Source organism: Muscardinus avellanarius, assembly GCF_963383645.1.
Source record: "Muscardinus avellanarius genome assembly, chromosome: 9".
Taxonomy (NCBI): Eukaryota; Metazoa; Chordata; class Mammalia; order Rodentia; family Gliridae; genus Muscardinus; species Muscardinus avellanarius.
The window spans coordinates 64,429,591-64,448,831 of NC_137795.1; the positions used below are offsets into that span (position 1 = coordinate 64,429,591).

At 37.6% G+C, this 19,241-nt stretch overlaps 1 protein-coding gene across 1 annotated transcript; it reads right to left on the reverse strand.

The window, feature by feature from the left end:
- Positions 1 to 13,131: 13,131 nt before the first annotated feature.
- Positions 13,132 to 17,892, reverse strand: SAMD9 (sterile alpha motif domain containing 9; the record flags this gene model as incomplete). The annotated part of the gene is made up of 1 exon (XM_080701201.1): positions 13,132 to 17,892. One exon carries the CDS (start codon positions 17,890 to 17,892, stop codon positions 13,132 to 13,134), a length of 4,761 nt encoding a protein of 1,586 aa, XP_080557327.1.
- Between the last annotated feature and the right edge of the window lie 1,349 nt (positions 17,893 to 19,241).

A 19,241-nucleotide genomic window follows, 5' to 3' on the forward strand; every position in this document is an offset into this window, starting at 1 on the left:
GAGTTCTGTAAGTTTCCTGGACCTGTGTATCGACCTCTTGCTCTATGTCTGGAAAATTTTCTGCTATTACTTCCTTGAAGAGATTGTTGATCCCTTTGGTTTCACTTTCTTTTCCCTCCTCTATTCCAATTATTCTTAGGTTAGCTCTCTTAAAATGGGCCCATATTTCTTCAATATCAGATTCCTGCTGTCGGATATTTTTTTCTAGATTAGAAACTATGCATTCATTTTTGGATTGCTCATCTTCTAAGAGCGAGATTCTGTTCTCCATGTGTTCTAAGCAGTTGTTTGTGCTTTGAATTGAGGCCTTTACTTCATTAATTGCATCCTTTATCTCTTTTTGGCTCTCTCTGAGTTCTTTTCGAAGCACCTCTATTATTTCTACAGTTATTTTCCTGATTTGATCTTCTAGAAATCTCTGATTTTCAGTTTTATCGGGTTCTGATGTTGTGGGTTTGTGGGCATTTATTGCTCCTGTATTATTCCTCTTTCCCATGATTTCGGATGTTTGTGCCTTCTCTGGGTTCTTCCCTTGGGTCACTATGACTTCACTTAAGGTGCTCTGGATCTCGAGTCTGTAGTATCTCAGACCCCACTACTCCTTTACTGGGTTTTATCACAGAGTCTCCGACCCAGAGAGTCGATAGAGGCTGCTTTAGACTGTGGGGGGTGCCAGGTTGCACGTTCTCCTATGGTGTGATATCTCTGCCACCGCCCCTCCCCCACTGGGTCAAGTCCCAGGGAGTACAGTACTGGGATTTCTCCTCTGTGGCCCGCAATTTGACTCACTTTTCTTGAGTACACAGATGTAGCTGTACTGGCCTCGCTGAATTCGGTGCTGCTGCCGCCAGTGGCAATATGGCGCCGCTGCTACGCCCTCGGCTGTGGGGCTGGTGTTTTTCTTCTTGGTTTTGATTTCCACTCTGAATCCCTGCAGCGTGTGCTGAGCTCGGCCACTGGGAGCTTTAGATGCTCTCTGCGCGGAGAAATCCCACCTGGCTGTTCCGCAGCGGCTCACCACGGCTTGCTGTAGCCGTCCCGTGAATTCGCCGGTGCCGCCGGCAGTATGGCGCTGCTGCCGCGTCTGCCACGTCCTCGGGCGTGAGGCCGATTATCTCCTCTGTGGCTCTGTTCTCAGTCCGCTTTCTCTCTGGAGCCTGGCGATTTTTTGTTTCACTGGTGATGGTGTTTTCTGGCTATGAAAGGCGCTGATTTTGTGGTAATGGAGATTGGTTGTTAGCGGGGCTCTTAAGCCCCGCTTTTCTCGGTCGCCATCTTCCCGGAAGTCCCCCATTTTCTTATCAACTAGTGAGGTTGATTGCCTTTTCATGTATTTAGCATCCAAGTTTATCCAAGATTTTTTGCAAATTTTTGTTGGCTTGTCTTTCTCATATTTATTTATTTTTAGATTTAAAAAAATAATCTGGCTTCTAGGCTATTGCTGGTCATATTTTGCTAATATCTGTGGCTTATCTTTGTGTTCTCATCTAAGACCTCTTAATATGCAGAATTTCCTACCTTTAATTAATATTCTTCTTTCAGTTACTATATTTCATGAGTTGCTTAAGAAATCTTTATTATCTCGGAATCATGATGATTCTTCTGGAATCTTTATCTGTTTTACTTTTTCATTTATGTGTTTAAGCCACCTGGAAATGATTTTTTGTGTGTGTGTTGAATATGAAGTTGGGCTTTATTTGACTCCTTCCATATGTTTATCCTTGATCACCTATTGAGAAATCTTTTCTGGAATGCCACTTTTGTGATAAAACAAAAATCGACATACTGGGGAGTGTCATTTGGGCTGTCAAATTTGTCTCATTGGTCTATTTTTCAGGTTGGGCCTTCCAAGAAGTGCTCTGAGACTCTGGTAAAAGGCAGTTGATGAGTGAGAGCAACTGGGATGAATACCTGTGGAAGGGTAGGGGAGAAAGGATGGAGCATAGGGAAAAGCTGGGCTACAATTCAGTCATGAGAGAATCTCAGCTGACAGTGTAGAAGATGACTCTTCAGAGTTGTTCTGAGTGGGAGTGAAGGGCTCACAGCCTGTATGCTTGTCTTGATCAGCATCCTCACTGCTGTAATCCAAAAACAACTGACTACACAACTTAGAGGAAGATTTATTTGCTCACAATATTTGGAGATTTCAAGGGTTCAGTCTATGGGAGGCTGCATATACAGATCTCAGGGCATGGTGGTGGGAAGCAGAGAGAAGGTGAGAACAAGGGATCTCCTCTCACATCATGGAGACCAGAGGCTAGAGAGAGCAATCAGGAGGACTCAAAGAAAAAAACACAAGTCCTAAGGGCACACCCCTGGGAACTGACTTCTCCAGCCATACTCCACCTGCCTGGGTTACTACTTCATCAATCCATTGCAATGGATTTATCCTCTGATGAGATTACACCCCTCATAATTTAATTATATAAATGCTGGACCTTAATATATGAGTTCCTCAGGGGACATTCTGTATCTAACCATAACAATGCTCAATATGAATTATTAAATGCAGTAACTTCAAATTATACTCCAGAGCAATAGTAATAAAAATAACATGGCACAAAAACAAACACACAGACCAATGAAACAGAATAGAAGGCACAGAAACAATCCACACTTGTAGCTAATTGATTTTCAACAAAGGCACAAAACACATACATTAGAGAAAAGACAATCTTTTCAACAAATGGTGTCTATAAAACTGATTTCCCATTTGTAGACAAATTAGAACCCTACCTCTCACCTTGCATAGGAGTCAACTCAAGATGGAGCAAAGATTTGGAACTTAAACCAGAGACTAAAATTACTAGAAAAATGCCGGGCGTGGTGGCACACGCTTGTAATCCCTGTGCTTGGGAGGCGGAGACAGGAGGATTACGCTGGTTCGGAGCCAGCTTCGCTGGTTTAAGAGACCCTGTTTCCAAAAATAAAAAAAATAGATCTGGGAGTGTAGCCTGGAGGTAGAAGGGCTTCCAGGAACCCCACTACCACTACTACAACAACAACAACAACTACTACTACTACTACTACTACTACTACTACTACTACTAATAATAATAATAATAAATAAAATTACTAGAAAAGGGAATAGTGCCAACACTCCATATAGGCATAAGTAGAAACAAGTAGAAACTTTCTCAGTAAGACTCTCATAGCTCAGGAAATTAAGATGAGAGTTAATAAATGGGATAATATTGAGCTAAAAAGATTCTGCTCATCAAAGGAAACTATCCATAGTCCAAAGAGAGAGCCTATAGAATTGGAGAAGATCTTTGCCAGATATTCCTCTGATAAAAAATATCTAGAATATACAAAGTTTTTAAAAAGACTTTACACTAAAATAACCAATCAAGAAATGGATAATTAGCTGGGCATGGTGGCGGACGCTTGTAATCCCAGCATTCAGGAGGCTGAGACTGGAAGATCGTGGTTTGCGGACAGCCTCAGCTACTACTTAGTAAGACCATCTGCAACTTAGTGAGACCCTGTTTCAAAATAAAGAATAAAAAATAGGGCAGGGGGTGTAGCTCGGAGGTCGAATGCCCCTGGCATCCATCCCCAGACCCGCAAAAAAAAAAAAAAAAAAAAAAAAAAGGAAATGGATAATTGAACTAAATAGACACTTCACAAAAGAAAATTTACAAATGGCTAATAAATATATGAAAACATGTTCAACATCATTAACAACCAGGGAGATACATAGCAAAATGACACTGAAAACAAACAAGCAAACAAACTATGCTGAGATTCTATTTAACCCCAACCAGAATGGCAATCATAAAGAAGTCAAACAATAATAAATGCTAGTGAGAATGTAGAGAAACAGAAACTCTTATTTACTGTTGGTAGGATTACAAATTAGTACAGATGCTATGGAGATCAGTGTGGAAATTCTTCAGAAAATTTGGTATTGATCCACTTCATGATCCAACTATACCACTCCTGCGTATCTTTCCAAAGGAACTGAAATAAAAAAAAATAGTAATATATGTTGCTACAGCATATCTTGCAGATCTTGAGAAAGCTCGATCAGGGGATCTGCAACAGCATATATCCCCCATGAAGTATGTCTAGAATTCCTTTCTTCATAAAATTATTTTAGGATTATTTGGACTAATATGTATAATTGGAATTTTATGTATAAACATTATAACTAAAACTGATGGGCAGCGGCTTGTGAGAGACTCAGGCAGCAAAGATTTTTTCCCAAGAATAAAGTTATTGGGCCAAACATTAAGTTCAAACTGGCCTTAGTTTAAGCCACTGTATAAGATTAAGTTTGAGTCAGCCGTGTGAAGTGAGACAAAGCATACTATGATTATTTAAATGTCTGACACCCTTGCCCCAAACTTTATAAAAAATAATAACTTTTTCCCATCCTTGGCGATCCTGCTTGCATGGCTATGCCCTTGCTTTTCTGCCAAAAAATAAAGTATAAAAGTTGTAACAAATCCTGAATAAAATGGAGAAGGTTGAATCTAATTTGTGTGGTCATTCTTCTCTCATCGACCTCGGCTTCCCCTCATCAACACACGAACCTTGATGCTTGCTAGGCTGGACCCCGGCAATATGTATATCCATGTTTATAGCAGCACAGCACAATCTATAATAGCCAAATTATGGAACCTACCTAGGTGTCCATCAACAGATGAATATATTACAAAATTGTGGAATATACACACAATGGAATCCTACTTATCAATGAAGAGCACAATTATGCTATTTGCAGGAAAATAGAAGGATCTGGAGACCATTATGTTAAGTGAGATCAGCCAGTTACAAAAAGTGAAGGATCATGTGTTTTCCTTCATGTGTGGAAGGTAGAGAGTAATCAGGACACCAGAGAGACTTTAGATAATGGGGGAGAAACCTCAGTGGAGTGAAGGAGGTGGTCTAAGGAAGGGAGAAGAGGCAGATGGAGAATTAATGAAGGAATCCCTTCCACTGACATTATTATATAAGTGAAAATACCAATTCCAATCTCAATATTCTCTATGGGGGAAGAGGGAGAGTAAGAAGGGAGCAAGGGAATGTCCACTAAGTGCTATGTGCATGTGCCACTATCACCAGGAACTACATTATTATGTGAGACTATAATGCACCAATGAAAGTATAAAATAAATAAAGGAAGGAAGAAATAAACAAATAAATGTACTCTTTGTGTTTTAGTTTGGATATTTCTTATTAATTTATCTTTAAGATTACATACTATTTCTATTGTAGGGTAAAGTTTACTGTCAATCCTGAACTTATTTCAGATATAGCTTTTCAGTTATTTATAGGTCTTGTACCTTTTTGCTAAGGCTATAGTTTATCCACTGTGATAATCTTTTCCTAATATATTTAATTATTATTTTGAAGCTCCAAGAATTTAACCCATAGCCTTGCGCATGCTCAGTAAGTGCTCACGAGCTACATCACACCCTTTTTCCTAAATTTAAAACAGTGTGTGCTCAGCCATAAAGAAAAACACAGTTATATCATTTACAGGAAAAATTGATGGAACTGGAGGACATCATGCTAAGTAAGATTAGTCAGTCACAAAAAAATAAGAAATCAGGTGCTTTCCCTAATATGTAAAAGCTAGGGAGAAAATGGATCATAGGAGGAACTCTAGATGAAGAAGGGGATACTATAGATGAGTAAATAAGGTGACATAACTGAGGGGATGGGGGAGGAAGAGGGAAATTCTCTAATACACATGACATACTTAAACAAACATATCAATCTCAGTCACTAAGTCAAACATGAAGAGAAGGGAGGGGGAAGAATGGGGAGGGAATTGGGTAAGGGCTAATTTGGTGATGTGATCTTGCATCCCATTAAGATGTATGACTACAATGCACCAATAAAATTTTTAAAAAATAAAATATTATCAATTTATTAAAAGAAAAAAACAGTGTGCTTATAATTATTATCTTAAAGTACTCCTAAGCTGAGCATGGTGGCGCACGCTTGTAATCCTAGCATTCGGGAGGCTGAGACTGGAGGATCGCGGTTCACAGACAGCCTCAGCTACTTAGTGAGGCCTTCTGCAACTTAGTGAGACCCTGGTTCAAAATAAAGAATAAAAAATAGGGCAAGGGGTGTAGCTCAGAGGTCAAATGCCTCTGGGTTCCACCCCCAGACTTGCCAAAAAAAAAGTACTCCTCTTCTTATTTCAATATATGGGTCATATTTGAACTCATCCTCATTGGTAGCTCTTTGTCTTGGTTATGAGTCACATTACTATTTCTTTTAGATCTTATATTTTTGACTCTATACCAGATCATGTTATAAGCAGAGTAGAATCTGAAGTTGGTAAACTTTTGCTTTTTTTAAAAAAAGTTTCCAAGAAAATGGCAACTCTTTTCTTTCTCTTGTACATAGAGTAAGGGGCTGAACCATTAGATGCACTAGGAGTTTAGAGGAGACTTAATTAAATTTTGTTTACTTCAGATTTCAAATAGAATTGAAGAAATACCTCCTTATGTTTTAGGACCAAACTCAACTCTCTTTCTGCAGTGTGGAGGATCCCTTTGATCTTGTTATGATTTGAGATTGTAGAGGATTGGGTTCTAGTTTTAGCTTACAACAGAATTCAACTTCAGTATGACCTTGGACTCTGAACATTGCAAGACTGCATGAGACTGCAAAGTTGTTTTCTACTCTCTGCCCAATCTCCTATAACCATTTATCAAAAATTATTATGGGAAAGGACTGATAAGTTGAGCAGTCCTTCCTTTGTTCTTTCATTCCTTCCTTCCTTCTTCCCTCTCCTTTCTTTTTCTTTCCTTTTTTCTTCTCTTCTTTTCTTTTTTCTTTTTTGCATTTGGGGTCTCCCAGGTTCTAATCCATCTACTTCATATTGTCATTGAATTTTTAAAATTTCTTATATTTAAATGTAAAATGAATTTATTCACAATCCTTGAGAAGTTACCATTCCTTCAGAAAATTATTTATGAATAAAAAGCCAAGAAAAATTGCAATACTACCTTATGCCAAACCAAAAATATACATCGGATGTATATAAACTTTAAAAAGCATTAACACAGGCAATGTGAAGATAGAGTCACTTAAAATATTTCCAATAACATAGCTGCAACTTAAATTATGTTAAGATAGATATAAATAATAGCATTTCCTAATGTTTTATATTTACATATTTAAGTATCATTTATTTCTATGAGATTAAAAAAGGAAAAAATATTATGGATGTCATTGCCTAGCAGTTCAATATTGAAAGGGCCATATGATTTTTTTAAAAGTATAGCAAGAAATTTAAATTACTATTTGTTATTAGCATTTAACTGGTTTCTCCTTGTCCTTGGAAATCGGTCCCCCCACCCTGCCCCACTGTTCCTAAGTGGCTTAGTCAGTCATTTTTTCCTAGGTATGAAAGTGACTATATAGTTTTTTGCTTATCTATGAATGAAAAACACAATTACATCACTTTCTCTCAAGAACTTATATCACTAAGGGTGAGTGTATCCACTGCTCTTTATAGCTATAATGAAAGAAAAAGACAACCTGTAAAATTTGTCTGGTGCTTTCTTGTTGTTACTGTGGAAAGCATGGCCTTTTGTTGCTTTCTGCAGATAAGCTGCAAGTGAAACTTCCTTGAACTTTAAGCAAAATTCAGGTATGTTGACAGATAACAAATTATACATATTTTAAGTGTAAAATTTGATACATTTTGACTATGCTTTCGATTTCCTTTTTCTCCTCTGTGTCCTTGGATATTCTTCCACATAATTTTTAAATTTTTTATTGGTACACTGTTGTCTTGTACTTAATGGAGTACGAGATGGTAGAGGCATACATACACACATCACTCTTTCACATAATTTAAATATTTTCTATCTTGTAAATAATTCTCCCTGCTAGAATATAATTTCAATAGGATACATTTATTTATCACCACTTTTCCCTCAGGACTTAGAATAATATCTAGTATACAGACAGTGCTTAGTTACATTTGGGGAGGGAAAAATGAATGAAGAAAAAAAATGACTTGTCAGAAAGATGTACAGGTTATTATCAGGAATCAAATCTCTGCTAAGCCACGTCATATATTTATGAATTTTGCAACATATTTAACCCCTCTGAGTAAATTTTTCTCATCTGTATAACTAAGAAGAGTGTATTCATCTTGTGATATTTAAAGAATGAACTTAGGTACAAATTAGAAAAGGTGATAGCTGGGTTTGTAAGGAATCTTGTAAAAAATGGGAGTATTGTAGTTAATTCAATATCGATATGGTGTATAGTGACTGCTAATAATTGTCTTGGTGACACAACCAGTCTAGTGTATTTAGAAGTGGCCTCTGGGTTCACCTGATCAGAAAATGTATTGTGTTCTATGCTGATTATAAATTTTAAGATTAAAATAAAAACTGGAGCTTACCTAGGAAAGAATTAGTAAGGGGTCTGGAAACTATCAAATGCTCTCAGTGAAAAACTTTTCTATCTGGTGATGATGGATGATTTGTGTGGAGAAGACCAAGTGAAGACAGGATTATTCCTGGTTAATATCTGAAGGACTATCTTGTCAATGGGAGATTTGTTTTGGGTTCCAGAAGGAATGATTAGGACTAGTTGGTATCATGCACAAGTACATACATTTTTTTCTAATACAGAGAAGAGGTCTCTCATGGGAGGAGTGACTTTCTAACACAGGGCCTTTCATGTTACCTGAAAGCATTCAGGTGGATGAATGACCCCTTGTCAGGGAATTAGGGCAGGACTTCTATAGGGATGCGAGGTCCAGCCAAGCGATCTCGACAGCCCCTTGAATTCCAAGTTTCTGTGATTCCATGACTCACAAATTGGAAGCCACTAAGTAATACCATATGGCAATTGCTGAGACCTGATTACTGCTTAGCCTGGGAAGAGTTCCTAAAAGAAGATAAAAATAATTAGAAAAAGATTGACTCTGCTGGAGTTTGGGATTTGTAAATAACCAAGGAGGCCTTCATGTTGACAAAGAAACAGTTTGTCAGTGTTTTGAGTGTTTCTGCACAATATTCAGCTTTCTATGTGGTATAATTTGAGGTGCATTGGACTAGAATAACCTGAAACTAAATCTCTATGCTGTGACCAGTTCTACCTACCTCAGCTATTTCCTGTACTTCTACTATGAAAGGTTTCTTTTTGAATCTTGAGTTTTGATTTGTCAATGGTTACTGGTTTTGGTAAATTAAACCAGTAGCTAAAACTTTTTAATTGCTAGAATGAAACTATATTTCAAATAAAAATTAACATGGAACCACAGCATATAAAAATTTAAAAATTATTTGTGTTTTTGATGAAATGACATTTATTATTTGCTTTTGTATTTGCTTTCTTTTGTAGATTCCTAGGATTTTTCAAGTAGAAGATCTTATTATTTTCAAACAAGGATCAGTTAATTTTTCCCTTTCTTATCTGGATACTTCTATTTCTTTTTCTTGCCTTATTGCACAGCTTAACTTTCTAGTGCAATGTTGTATGAATGAGAGAGTACACATCCTTGCCATGTTCCTAATCTTTGGGAAAAAGCATTAAACTCTTTACTGTTAAATATGGTGTTAACTGTGTATTTTGTTGATGCTCTTTATTAGGTTGAAAAAGGCTCTCTCTATTTCAGGTTTTCTGTGAGATTTTTTCACAAATTATTGTTATACTGTTATAGGCTTTTTCTCCATCAGTTGATATTATCATGTTACTTTTCTACTTTAGCCTGTTAATATGAACCTCTTCAGTATTGAACCAGCCTTGTGCCCCATGTATAAACCGATAAGTTGGGTCCCTCCCCAATGTGATCTCACAGCGGGAACAGGAGGCAGAACCCCGGAACCCAGAAGCGGAGATATCACGAGACTCCAGGTGCCTCGAGACTCCAAACATCACGAGAAAGACTCCAGAGGTTGTGAGACTACAGATGTCGCGAGAGAATCGGCATGCCTATAAAACATCAGTGCTTCTGATCCTCCATGTGACTCAGCCGGCTGATCAGGACTATGCACAACTCTCCAGACACATGGCCCGTTGGTCCCTTCCCCCACGGCCAGCTGACACTCCGGAGGGTACCGGGGTTGGGGCCAAATAAAGCAGCAGTCTCTGATAACCCGGTTGGTGTTTTTACCTCCCTCCTAAACTTCCTAACTCTATTTTCAACCTTTCATAAACCTCATTGGTTATATCATATTTTTCTTTTATTTTTGAATCCTGTTTGCTTTTATTTTGTTAAGAATCTTTGGGCTTATGTTCATGAGGCATATTAAACTCATGGGAGGGGCACTAGGGTAATTCTAGGTTTATGAAATGTACTCTCTCTCTCTCTCTCTCTCTCTCTCTCTCCTTCCTTCTTTCTTTTTCTTTCCTTCTTTCCTTTTTTTTTTTTTCTGGGCTGGGGATCAAACCCAGGGCCTCATGCATACTAGGCAAGCTCTCTAATACTGAGCTGTACCCCCAGCTCCTGATAAAGAGGTTCTTTAAGAGAAAGTTCTCCCCAACCCTCTCAAGAACCTCATCTTGAGTCTAGAAGGAGGGATCCTTCAGGAGGTCCTCTTATGGAGGACCATGCATCCTGCTCCTAAGACTGGAAGTCAGCTGCTCTCCCTACCAAAGGCAGAATAAGCATCCACATGTTTCCTGTAACCAAAGTGGGTCATGGTGGAGAGAATGCCTGCTTAAGCTGGCTGGATGCAAGATCAAAAGGAGCATTAGGAAGGCAAGGCTCCAACAGAGGCAGTTCTGCATAGTGCGGAGCCTGGGGCCGAGTGGGAAATGGCTCCAGAGAAAAATGTGAGTGGTTGCTCTAAACTGAGACTCTTCATCCAGAGAATCATATTTTTAAAAAATCATTGTTGAGCATAAGTAAAGGCACAGAAAGATGAATACTGCATGTTCTTACTTGCATGTAGAATCTAAAATAATTGAGCCTCATAGAAACAGCGGATATATTGGTGGTTTTCTGGGGCACAGAGATTGAGGGCACGTTGGGAAATGGTGAGATGCTGGTTACAAAGTTGTAGTTAAACTGGAGGAATAGATTCTAGAGATCTATTTTTACAGAAAAATTGCTAAAAGAGTAAATTTTATTTTTTAATTTATTTCTATTGGTGCATTATAATTATAAATAAAAGTAGATTTATTGTGAGATATTGTGCATGTACTAAAATAATTTGGCCTATTTCATCCCCCAGTACCAGCCCTTCCCCTCTCTCCTCCCTCTCTTGTTTTCCTTTCTCTAATTTGCAGGCTTCCCTTCTGTTTTCATGAGATCCTTCCTTTTTTATTTTTATTTTTTCTATCTTCAACATAGAAGAGAAAAAAATATAACCCTTAACCTTTTGAGTCTGGCTTATTTAGAAAGTAGGTTTTAAATGTTCTTACCACAAAAAAATTCAAGTTTGTGAGGTGATAGATATATTAATCAGCTTGATTTAATTTTATAATGTTTACATATTTCACAACATGACACTGGACACCATAAATATTTACACTTTTATCTGCCTATTAAGAATTATAATGGTAAGCTGATAAGTGAGGGAGGTAAAATTCACACCAGAGAAAGGAAAAACCTCTCAGTAAAAAAAAAATTCTAACAAGATTCTGAAAACAATAACAAATTGCAGCTTTTAAGTTCATTTTTTTTGTAGAAAAGATTTAGAGTAAATATTTTATAAGCACAAACTTTCAAGCACAGTCAAAGGAGAAAAAAGAGTTTCATGAACTTCAAGCATCCATCGCGCACCAATTGTTGACCCAGCCCACCATGTGACGGTCACACCATCTGTCCACCTTCTTCTCACTACCCCCACCCCATACACAGAAGTACTTTGAAGAAAATCCTAGATCATATAATTTATTCACAAATAATGAGAATTTCATTTCTAAGGATAAAAAATCTTCTAAAACATGTAGTATCATTACCTCACATAACAATTCAACAATAGCCTTAGTAGCCTCCGTGTTTAAATACCTGACTGCCTAATTATTTTATTTTTTACTTTGAAACAGAATCCTGCTAGGTTGATGAGGATGACACTATATAGGTAGCTAAAGGTTGTCTTAGAACCTGTGATCCTCCTGTCTCAGCCTCCCAGGTACTGGGATTACAGGTGTGCGCCACCGCGCCTGACTGTGATGTGTCCACTCTTATGGTACTTCTGGATCCATAATGACAGGTTGTCTTTGTGTTGTTAATATTGATATGGGTTTAGGACAGTCTCATTTTTGTGTTATAAAGTTTTTTCCTCTAACAATATTTCCATTTAATTGTTTTAGTTGCCATTGATGATATTCATGATTTTTATTAGGGGAAAATTACATTCTGATTACATCTTACTGGCTGTGTTAGTTCAACTGAGGGGTTATATGCATATTTTGAAGTACATTGGGATTCCCTGTGTGGCTGACTCAGTTTCTTCAAAAGAGTCCTTTTTGCCTGCTAGTCTTTGGAGTTTGGGCATATTTTCCTATTTATTTGGAGGGGAATTTATAAGCTCATTAGGTGTAGAGATAAAATTCACACTTGATCAACTGCCTCCTACTACATGAAGAACAATTTAATTTGTAGTCTACTTTGATAAAATCAGCTGACTTCTGTGGGTATAATCTTCAGATAATTGTCTGGCATTTTGCTTTGAAAGACCCCTGAGTGTCAAACACATAGTACATTTATTATCTACTTGGTGGTAATAAGGATTGCTACTCTGTTTGAGAGGTTTTGCCTGTTTTGAGAAACATTTTCTCAAATAGATAATCTAATGTCTTGGAACCCAGCCTATTTTTTTTTTCCTGTTTTGAAGGAAACAGGCCATTGTCCTCAACCCATGACTGGGTGGGTTAGTTGGGGAAGTGGTGGGGGTCTACATGAGCAACTCTCTATGTTAGCCTCTCCTAATTCCATCCATTGCTCCTTATTGTTTTGTCCTAAAAGTTGCTATCTATGCCAAGAGAGAGATTTTCTCCATCTCTCACTCCTTTCTTCTTCACTATAATCTTTATAGGACTCACAAAATGCTTAAGAGAAAATTAAATATTGTTTGTACCAGGCTAAAAACTAGGGGCTTTATCTCTAAATATGCCAGTTTAAACTATGGTCTTGCATTAAAAAAAATAGATGGTAACGAGACAACATTCTTGTGAGAAAAGATCAGGCTCTTAAGCAATTTCAATGTCATAAGCAAGTAGGCCTCCAATGGAAAATCCCAGATAAAAAGACACTTTATCTATGCTTCTGCCACTTCTAAGTTGACCCCAGTAAGTGGGTGTGACAGGTATTGTGATTTTGTCATTGATTCCATATTCTATGTATACACGATTATTTTCTGTTCGGCCCTGTAAACGAAGCAGAAGGTCTTGGACTTTCTTCTCCTTCCACACATCTCCACTTTGCCACAAGGAATTGATATCAGATGTCTTTTCAAAGTAGTGATCGATTTTTCCTTTGTGGACAAGCCTGTTTATATTGTTGCCTTTCCCAAGAAAGAAATAGGCAATTGGTTGCTTTGTACGATGCATATGTTTATATTGCCCCCTGAAAGAATTTTCCAACGATTGAACATACTTTTCCATATGTTTGGAATCTTGATCTAGTTTTTCTTTTTCTGGCCAGAATAAGAGCGAAGCTAGGAAGTAAGGTTCTGAAAATCTGTAAGTCAATCCTATTTGTTGCAGGATGTCTCGAAGTTGATCTTTCAGTTTTTTAACTGGTTTCACTAATTTGGAGATAGGCTTAATACAAGAGAGAATAATGTTGGCCAAGATGAAGTTTTGCTTCTCTTTTAGGTGCATTATGGTAGCACATTGTTCAGAGAGAAAAGTGTATTTGTTGACTATATCTTCCATGGTACTTACAGAATTTTCTTGACTTTTGATAAGATATTCCAAGAGCCCAGAAAACTTGTCTGCTTTTAAAGCTTCTAGGCTTCCGCGTTCCCTCTGTACCTGAAGCGGCAAACTGAGCTTTGATCCAAGATCTCCCTTTTCCTCTAAGGGACCAAATATATGATTATACTCCTTAAAACATCCAGCTACTTTTATCCGAGTTTTGGCTTCATTTTGCTGAGTGTTGTTCCTGGGTTTTAAAAGGATAAAGTAATCATCAAAAAAGTCAAAGGACTTTTTCAAAGAGGATTGCAAATTAGTTAGATAAGGAATAAAGTTCATGAGGACTGATTTAAGTTCATCCAGATCCCCTGGAATATCACGGTTTCCTGATATGAAACTGACCATATCTCTTTTAGATAGTTCATTGTTATTGTCAAAAAAAGGAATGAGCTGGAGAATCTGGATTGCGTAGAGCCCAACTTCTATTTCTCCTTGATAACCAAATATATTGTAAGTATCATACCTCCGTTTTGACTTCTGATACAGCCTTTCCTTCACTTCATATTCTCTGTCTTCACTTTGCTGTTGAGATTCTTTGAATGCATTTGTAGCTTGTACTGCTGAATTCAGAAGATCACTTAGGTCATCAACTGAAATGTTCCTGCTTCTTCCTTTATCCTCTATCCACCATCTTATTTTATTTTTGTAGACTTGACCCAGTGTATCTGAGATATAAGAATTGTCAGGTTCTATCTCTTTTGCTTTTTTTGCCCAATGTAGAGCACTGGTAAAGTTCTTCTCTTTAATGTAGAAATGTCTTGCCAGAGCCTGGCAAATGAATGCGTTTTGGTTGAACCTATCGATACCTTTAAGCAATACATTTTTAACAGCTTCATTTCCTTCATCCTTATGCAATGCTTCAATGAATGGGGAAAACCAGTTTTCTGTCTCACCTCCATTTTCATTGCGCTGTCTTGTGAGCAGCAGTGTTTGCACATCTTGAAGAAATTTGCTTTTTCCTATCCCAGTATCATAGAATAAGTTTTCTGTTAGCATATCCAACATAATTTTGCTTTTATTCACTTGATAGCTTTTCTTCAACTCTTCCAGGGAGAGAATCGCGATCAAAGGATGAATGATGCGCACGCCACAGTAGTTCCCACATTCTACCACCTCTGTTTTTATCAGAATTGTAGAGAAGGTGCCCATTTTGTCTTCAAATTTTTCTGTTCCCCAGAAAGCCTTCTTGTTTGCGATTCCTAGGAACTTCTCACATTGTGACAATGAAATAGTGGTATCAGGCACATAAGAATTAAGAAGAACCAGAAAAGAAAAGAGCTTTGCTTCTTTGGTGGACGTATTCTGCCCTTTCAGAATATTCCTGACCACATTTTCTATGTACTCTTTATTAAAATTGTTTTTCATGATCATGAAGGAATAAAAATCCTCAAAATTTTCATGCTGCTCTTTGATTTCTTTCAATTTAAGCTCAAAAGCTCTCTGTTCTTTGGGAGAGAGTTTTTGTACTAGGGCAATGCTATCTTGGATCTTGGCACTCTTTTGAGGATTTTGTGATCTCATACAGTTTAGAATGATAACTAGAGGTTTTTCATATCGAATGTATTTTTCTGCTACAGCTGTTTGAATGGAGTCTTTCAGAAGATGGACATTATCTTGTTCTTCAAAATCATCAACAAGAAGTAGTATGGTTAAATAGTCCTGATGGTTTGTTGTCCCATAGGTGATTAAATTGGTCACCTGTTTTCCAATTTCAGAAAAGTCCACTGTCTTATTTTTCAGTACAGCACATCTGAATTTTTTTCTCAGTTCCCAGAGAACATGCATAGCCAACGTAGTCCCCCCGCAGCCTGGATGATGATATAGATGAATAATTTTAACACATATTGGCTTAGAAGAATCTGCCCACTCTTGAATCATCTTTTCAAGTCTTTCATATTTGTCTCTTTTGACAAAAGTGGAGGAATAGCTTTCAGAAGAAAAGTAGAAGTTCCACCATGATACTTTGCCACCTCGATAGAACTCTTCCTCTTTTGATGCTTTAAATTTGAGTAGTTTTTCTGTATCTTTCTCTAAGAATGTGCCTTCACATTCATTTTCACAGAGAATTTCCAGAGCAGTCATGATGTCTTCTTCCTTTTTTAGGAGGACAGTAGATGAACCAACAGATGGCAAGAATCTCCTTAAAGATTGAGTTACAGATTTTAGTTTAAGAATAGTGCCATTTATTTCCTCAAGATTCAAAGCAGAAATACACTGGTTTGATAATTCATCCTGCTTTTCTGTTAATCTTACTTCGAGTAGGTCTTTCCATTCCTGACATATGTGTGACTGTACACAAATACACAGTATATTTTCCATTCCTTTGAGATCTTGGTAGAAAGCACAGAAAGTCTCAATGAGGGGATCTCTTGGGTCATTCACAGGGGAGAATAGTAGAAATACCACCAAAAACTTCCCTGTTGGCATTATGTCTTCATGTGTAAGAAATGAAATCAATTTCCTGACTTCAGAAGCTCTTTCTCTTTGCCAGGAAATTGGATCCAAGGGTTTGTATTTTTCACTGTTCAAGTCTGACTGGCCATTGCAGAAAATCCAGCTGAGTTGCTGGTAAAGATTCAGACTAGAAATCTTGTAATTTGTTGTGGTTTTCTGTTCTACAAATAGGCTTGGACTGTGAAGGTTTACTAGTCGGGTTTCTTGGTAAGTTTTAACTACTCCCTTCTCATTAGAATCAGGATCAAACTCTAAAACAGCAAACCATTTAATTTCCTTTAGAAAATCCAAGTGTTCTAGTTGATTTTGATGACATTTATTTGTAACGAGAATGTACCAGTTGTAGAATGAATTATCTAACAAACCTTGATTTCCTGTCAACAGTTTAATCAGCTTTGTTCCCTCACTTTGGGTTTTAGTTGCTTTTTCTTTGCATTTTTCCTCTGCCTCTTTTCGAGACTCTGCCACTTTTTTCAAATCTGCTTTAAAAGCGTTGAAATTGGCTTTTTCATTGATGATGTTCATAGACCTGGGCCCATTTCGCACATAGACTGAGTGTTTTGAACTTTGTTTCCATGTGCGGTTATGGCAGTCTTGCATTTTGATCTGGAAATAGTCATTCCCACATTCAGAGTATTGTGGAATGACATCCACCTCAATAACAAATCTGTCAGATACAACACTATTTGGGAATAAAACTTCCACAAATCTTGGCTCTCGAATGCAGTTCTTTGCTTGTTGGACCTGATGGGGTTCAAAATACTGATCTATTATCTCATGGAAGTGGTCAATTATGGCTTCTTTGGTGACAGTGGTGATGTTCACGCCAACAATTTTTCCATGGGGTTTATCTTCTACTCCAAAATGAATGGTGCCGTTGGTACGTGAATTCATACAGGCTGAAGCAAACCGGAAGGTCTCATTGCTAAATTTCATCTTAATATCCTCTTCAGTGGCTGTTTTTGTATTTCTGAGGGCTTTGAACTCATGTACTGGATCAATGAGATTACCTGGTCCTGTTTCAGGCTGTAGAATGAAATTTAATTTATAACGATATGGATTACTGCGCTCATCAAAAGGATAGGAGATGCATGTTGGTTCTAGGGATGGCTGCTCTTTCGTTATGTCAACCATCTCATCTTCCATGAGCTCATTTTTGGGTGACTTAGAGCCGTTAGCCATTGGACTCATTGTAGAGCCATTGGACTCATTAGCTGTATCTTCCTCTTTATCCTTTTGGCTTTGCTTTGAAGTATCTCTACTTTCCTCTTGCATCAAAGATGGTTGTTTAGGAACATTTTTACTTTTCTTTTTCCTCTTAGATGTCTGTATAGGATCTTCAGAGGAGGGTTTCTGCAATTCTTTGAATAGTTCTTCTATTTGGATTGCTGGTCCATGTGTTATACCCATGTCAACAAGATGGTTTTTTTTTAAGAACTTCAAAACTGCTCCATTCACATCTTGTGTAATCAAGATTTCCCTGTATTTTTGGTCAATCTTATGACGTTCCAACCATCGATTTACATCCTCTTTTGTCCAGTCATCTGTATTTTCTGGAAGGTCTAGTTTTCCTGCCATTCTGATGTCTGAACATAGAAAAGAAAAAATGGTTTAGTATTTTATAAATAAAACTTTAAGCACAATCAATTTTCTAGATAATTAATACGTGTATCACAAAAATTTTAAAAGTTCTACCACCAGCTTCTTCTATGCTGTCCCAGAGAAATACTGCCAAATACGAATACACATATGAACACGTAAACTTTTTTTTCATATGAATGGTAGCATACTATACACAATTCTCTTTACCTTGTTTTATTCACTAACTATGTGTTGGAGATGCTTCCAGTGAGTGTATAGAGAGATTTTTCATCTACATTTATGGTTGTTTACTATAATGTGTGTTTGCTATGTTATTTAAAAATTATTAGTTCTGCTATAAAAATAGAAAAAAGGGGTAGAATATATTAACTTAAGTATACAAACAAGTAGTTTATGAAACATGCTATGATAGATATAGAAGAACTAAATGAAGCATAGTTAGAAACAGAATGACCAGCTGGGCATGGTGGCGCACACTTGTAATTCTGTCATTTAAGAGGCTGAGACAGGAGGATCGCACAGGTTTGAAGCCAGCCTCAGCTACTTAGTGAGGCTCTTAGCAACTTAGTGAGATCCCGTTTCCAAATAAAATATAAAATAGGTCTGGGAGTATAGCCTGGAGGTAGAAAGCCTATGGGTTCCATCCCCAGTACCACACACACACACACACACACATACACACACACACACACACACACACAAGAAACAGAAGGAACAAATAGTCACTGAGTATGCACAAGACACATGTGAAAGACTTAATATTTTTGAGGTGTTAATTGGGTCAGCTGTTGGTGACCCAATTAACATCCTTGTATCCTCACTCAAGAAACATAAATAAGATCCAGAGTAGCTTATCATCCTAATTAATGATCTATAGCTGTGCTCAGGCTATACCCTTCGGCATCTTTCTGAGTAGGCAAGGGTATATCATTGACTCAAGGACTTTTCTATTTGCTGACATGTTTGTAAAGAACTCTGCTTCACTCATGTAGAGGGAGGTAAAATGTATACACTTCAATAAAACTGGAAAAAGTTATCTCTATATATAGTATAACATCTAGAGTAACCACTAAAAAACTCTATAAATGTGGCATATTCAAAGACGCTGTACAAGCTGGATGTAGAGGCACAAGTGTGTAATCCCCGCGCTTGGGAGGCTGAGACAGGAGGATCACAGGCTCACAGCCAGCCTCAGCTACTTAGTGAGGCCCTTTGCAACTCAGTGAGACCCTGTTTCAAAATAAAGAATAAGCTGGGCATGGTGGTGCACGCTTGTAATCCCAGCGCTTGGGAGGCGGAGACAGGAGGATGGTGCAGGTTCGAAG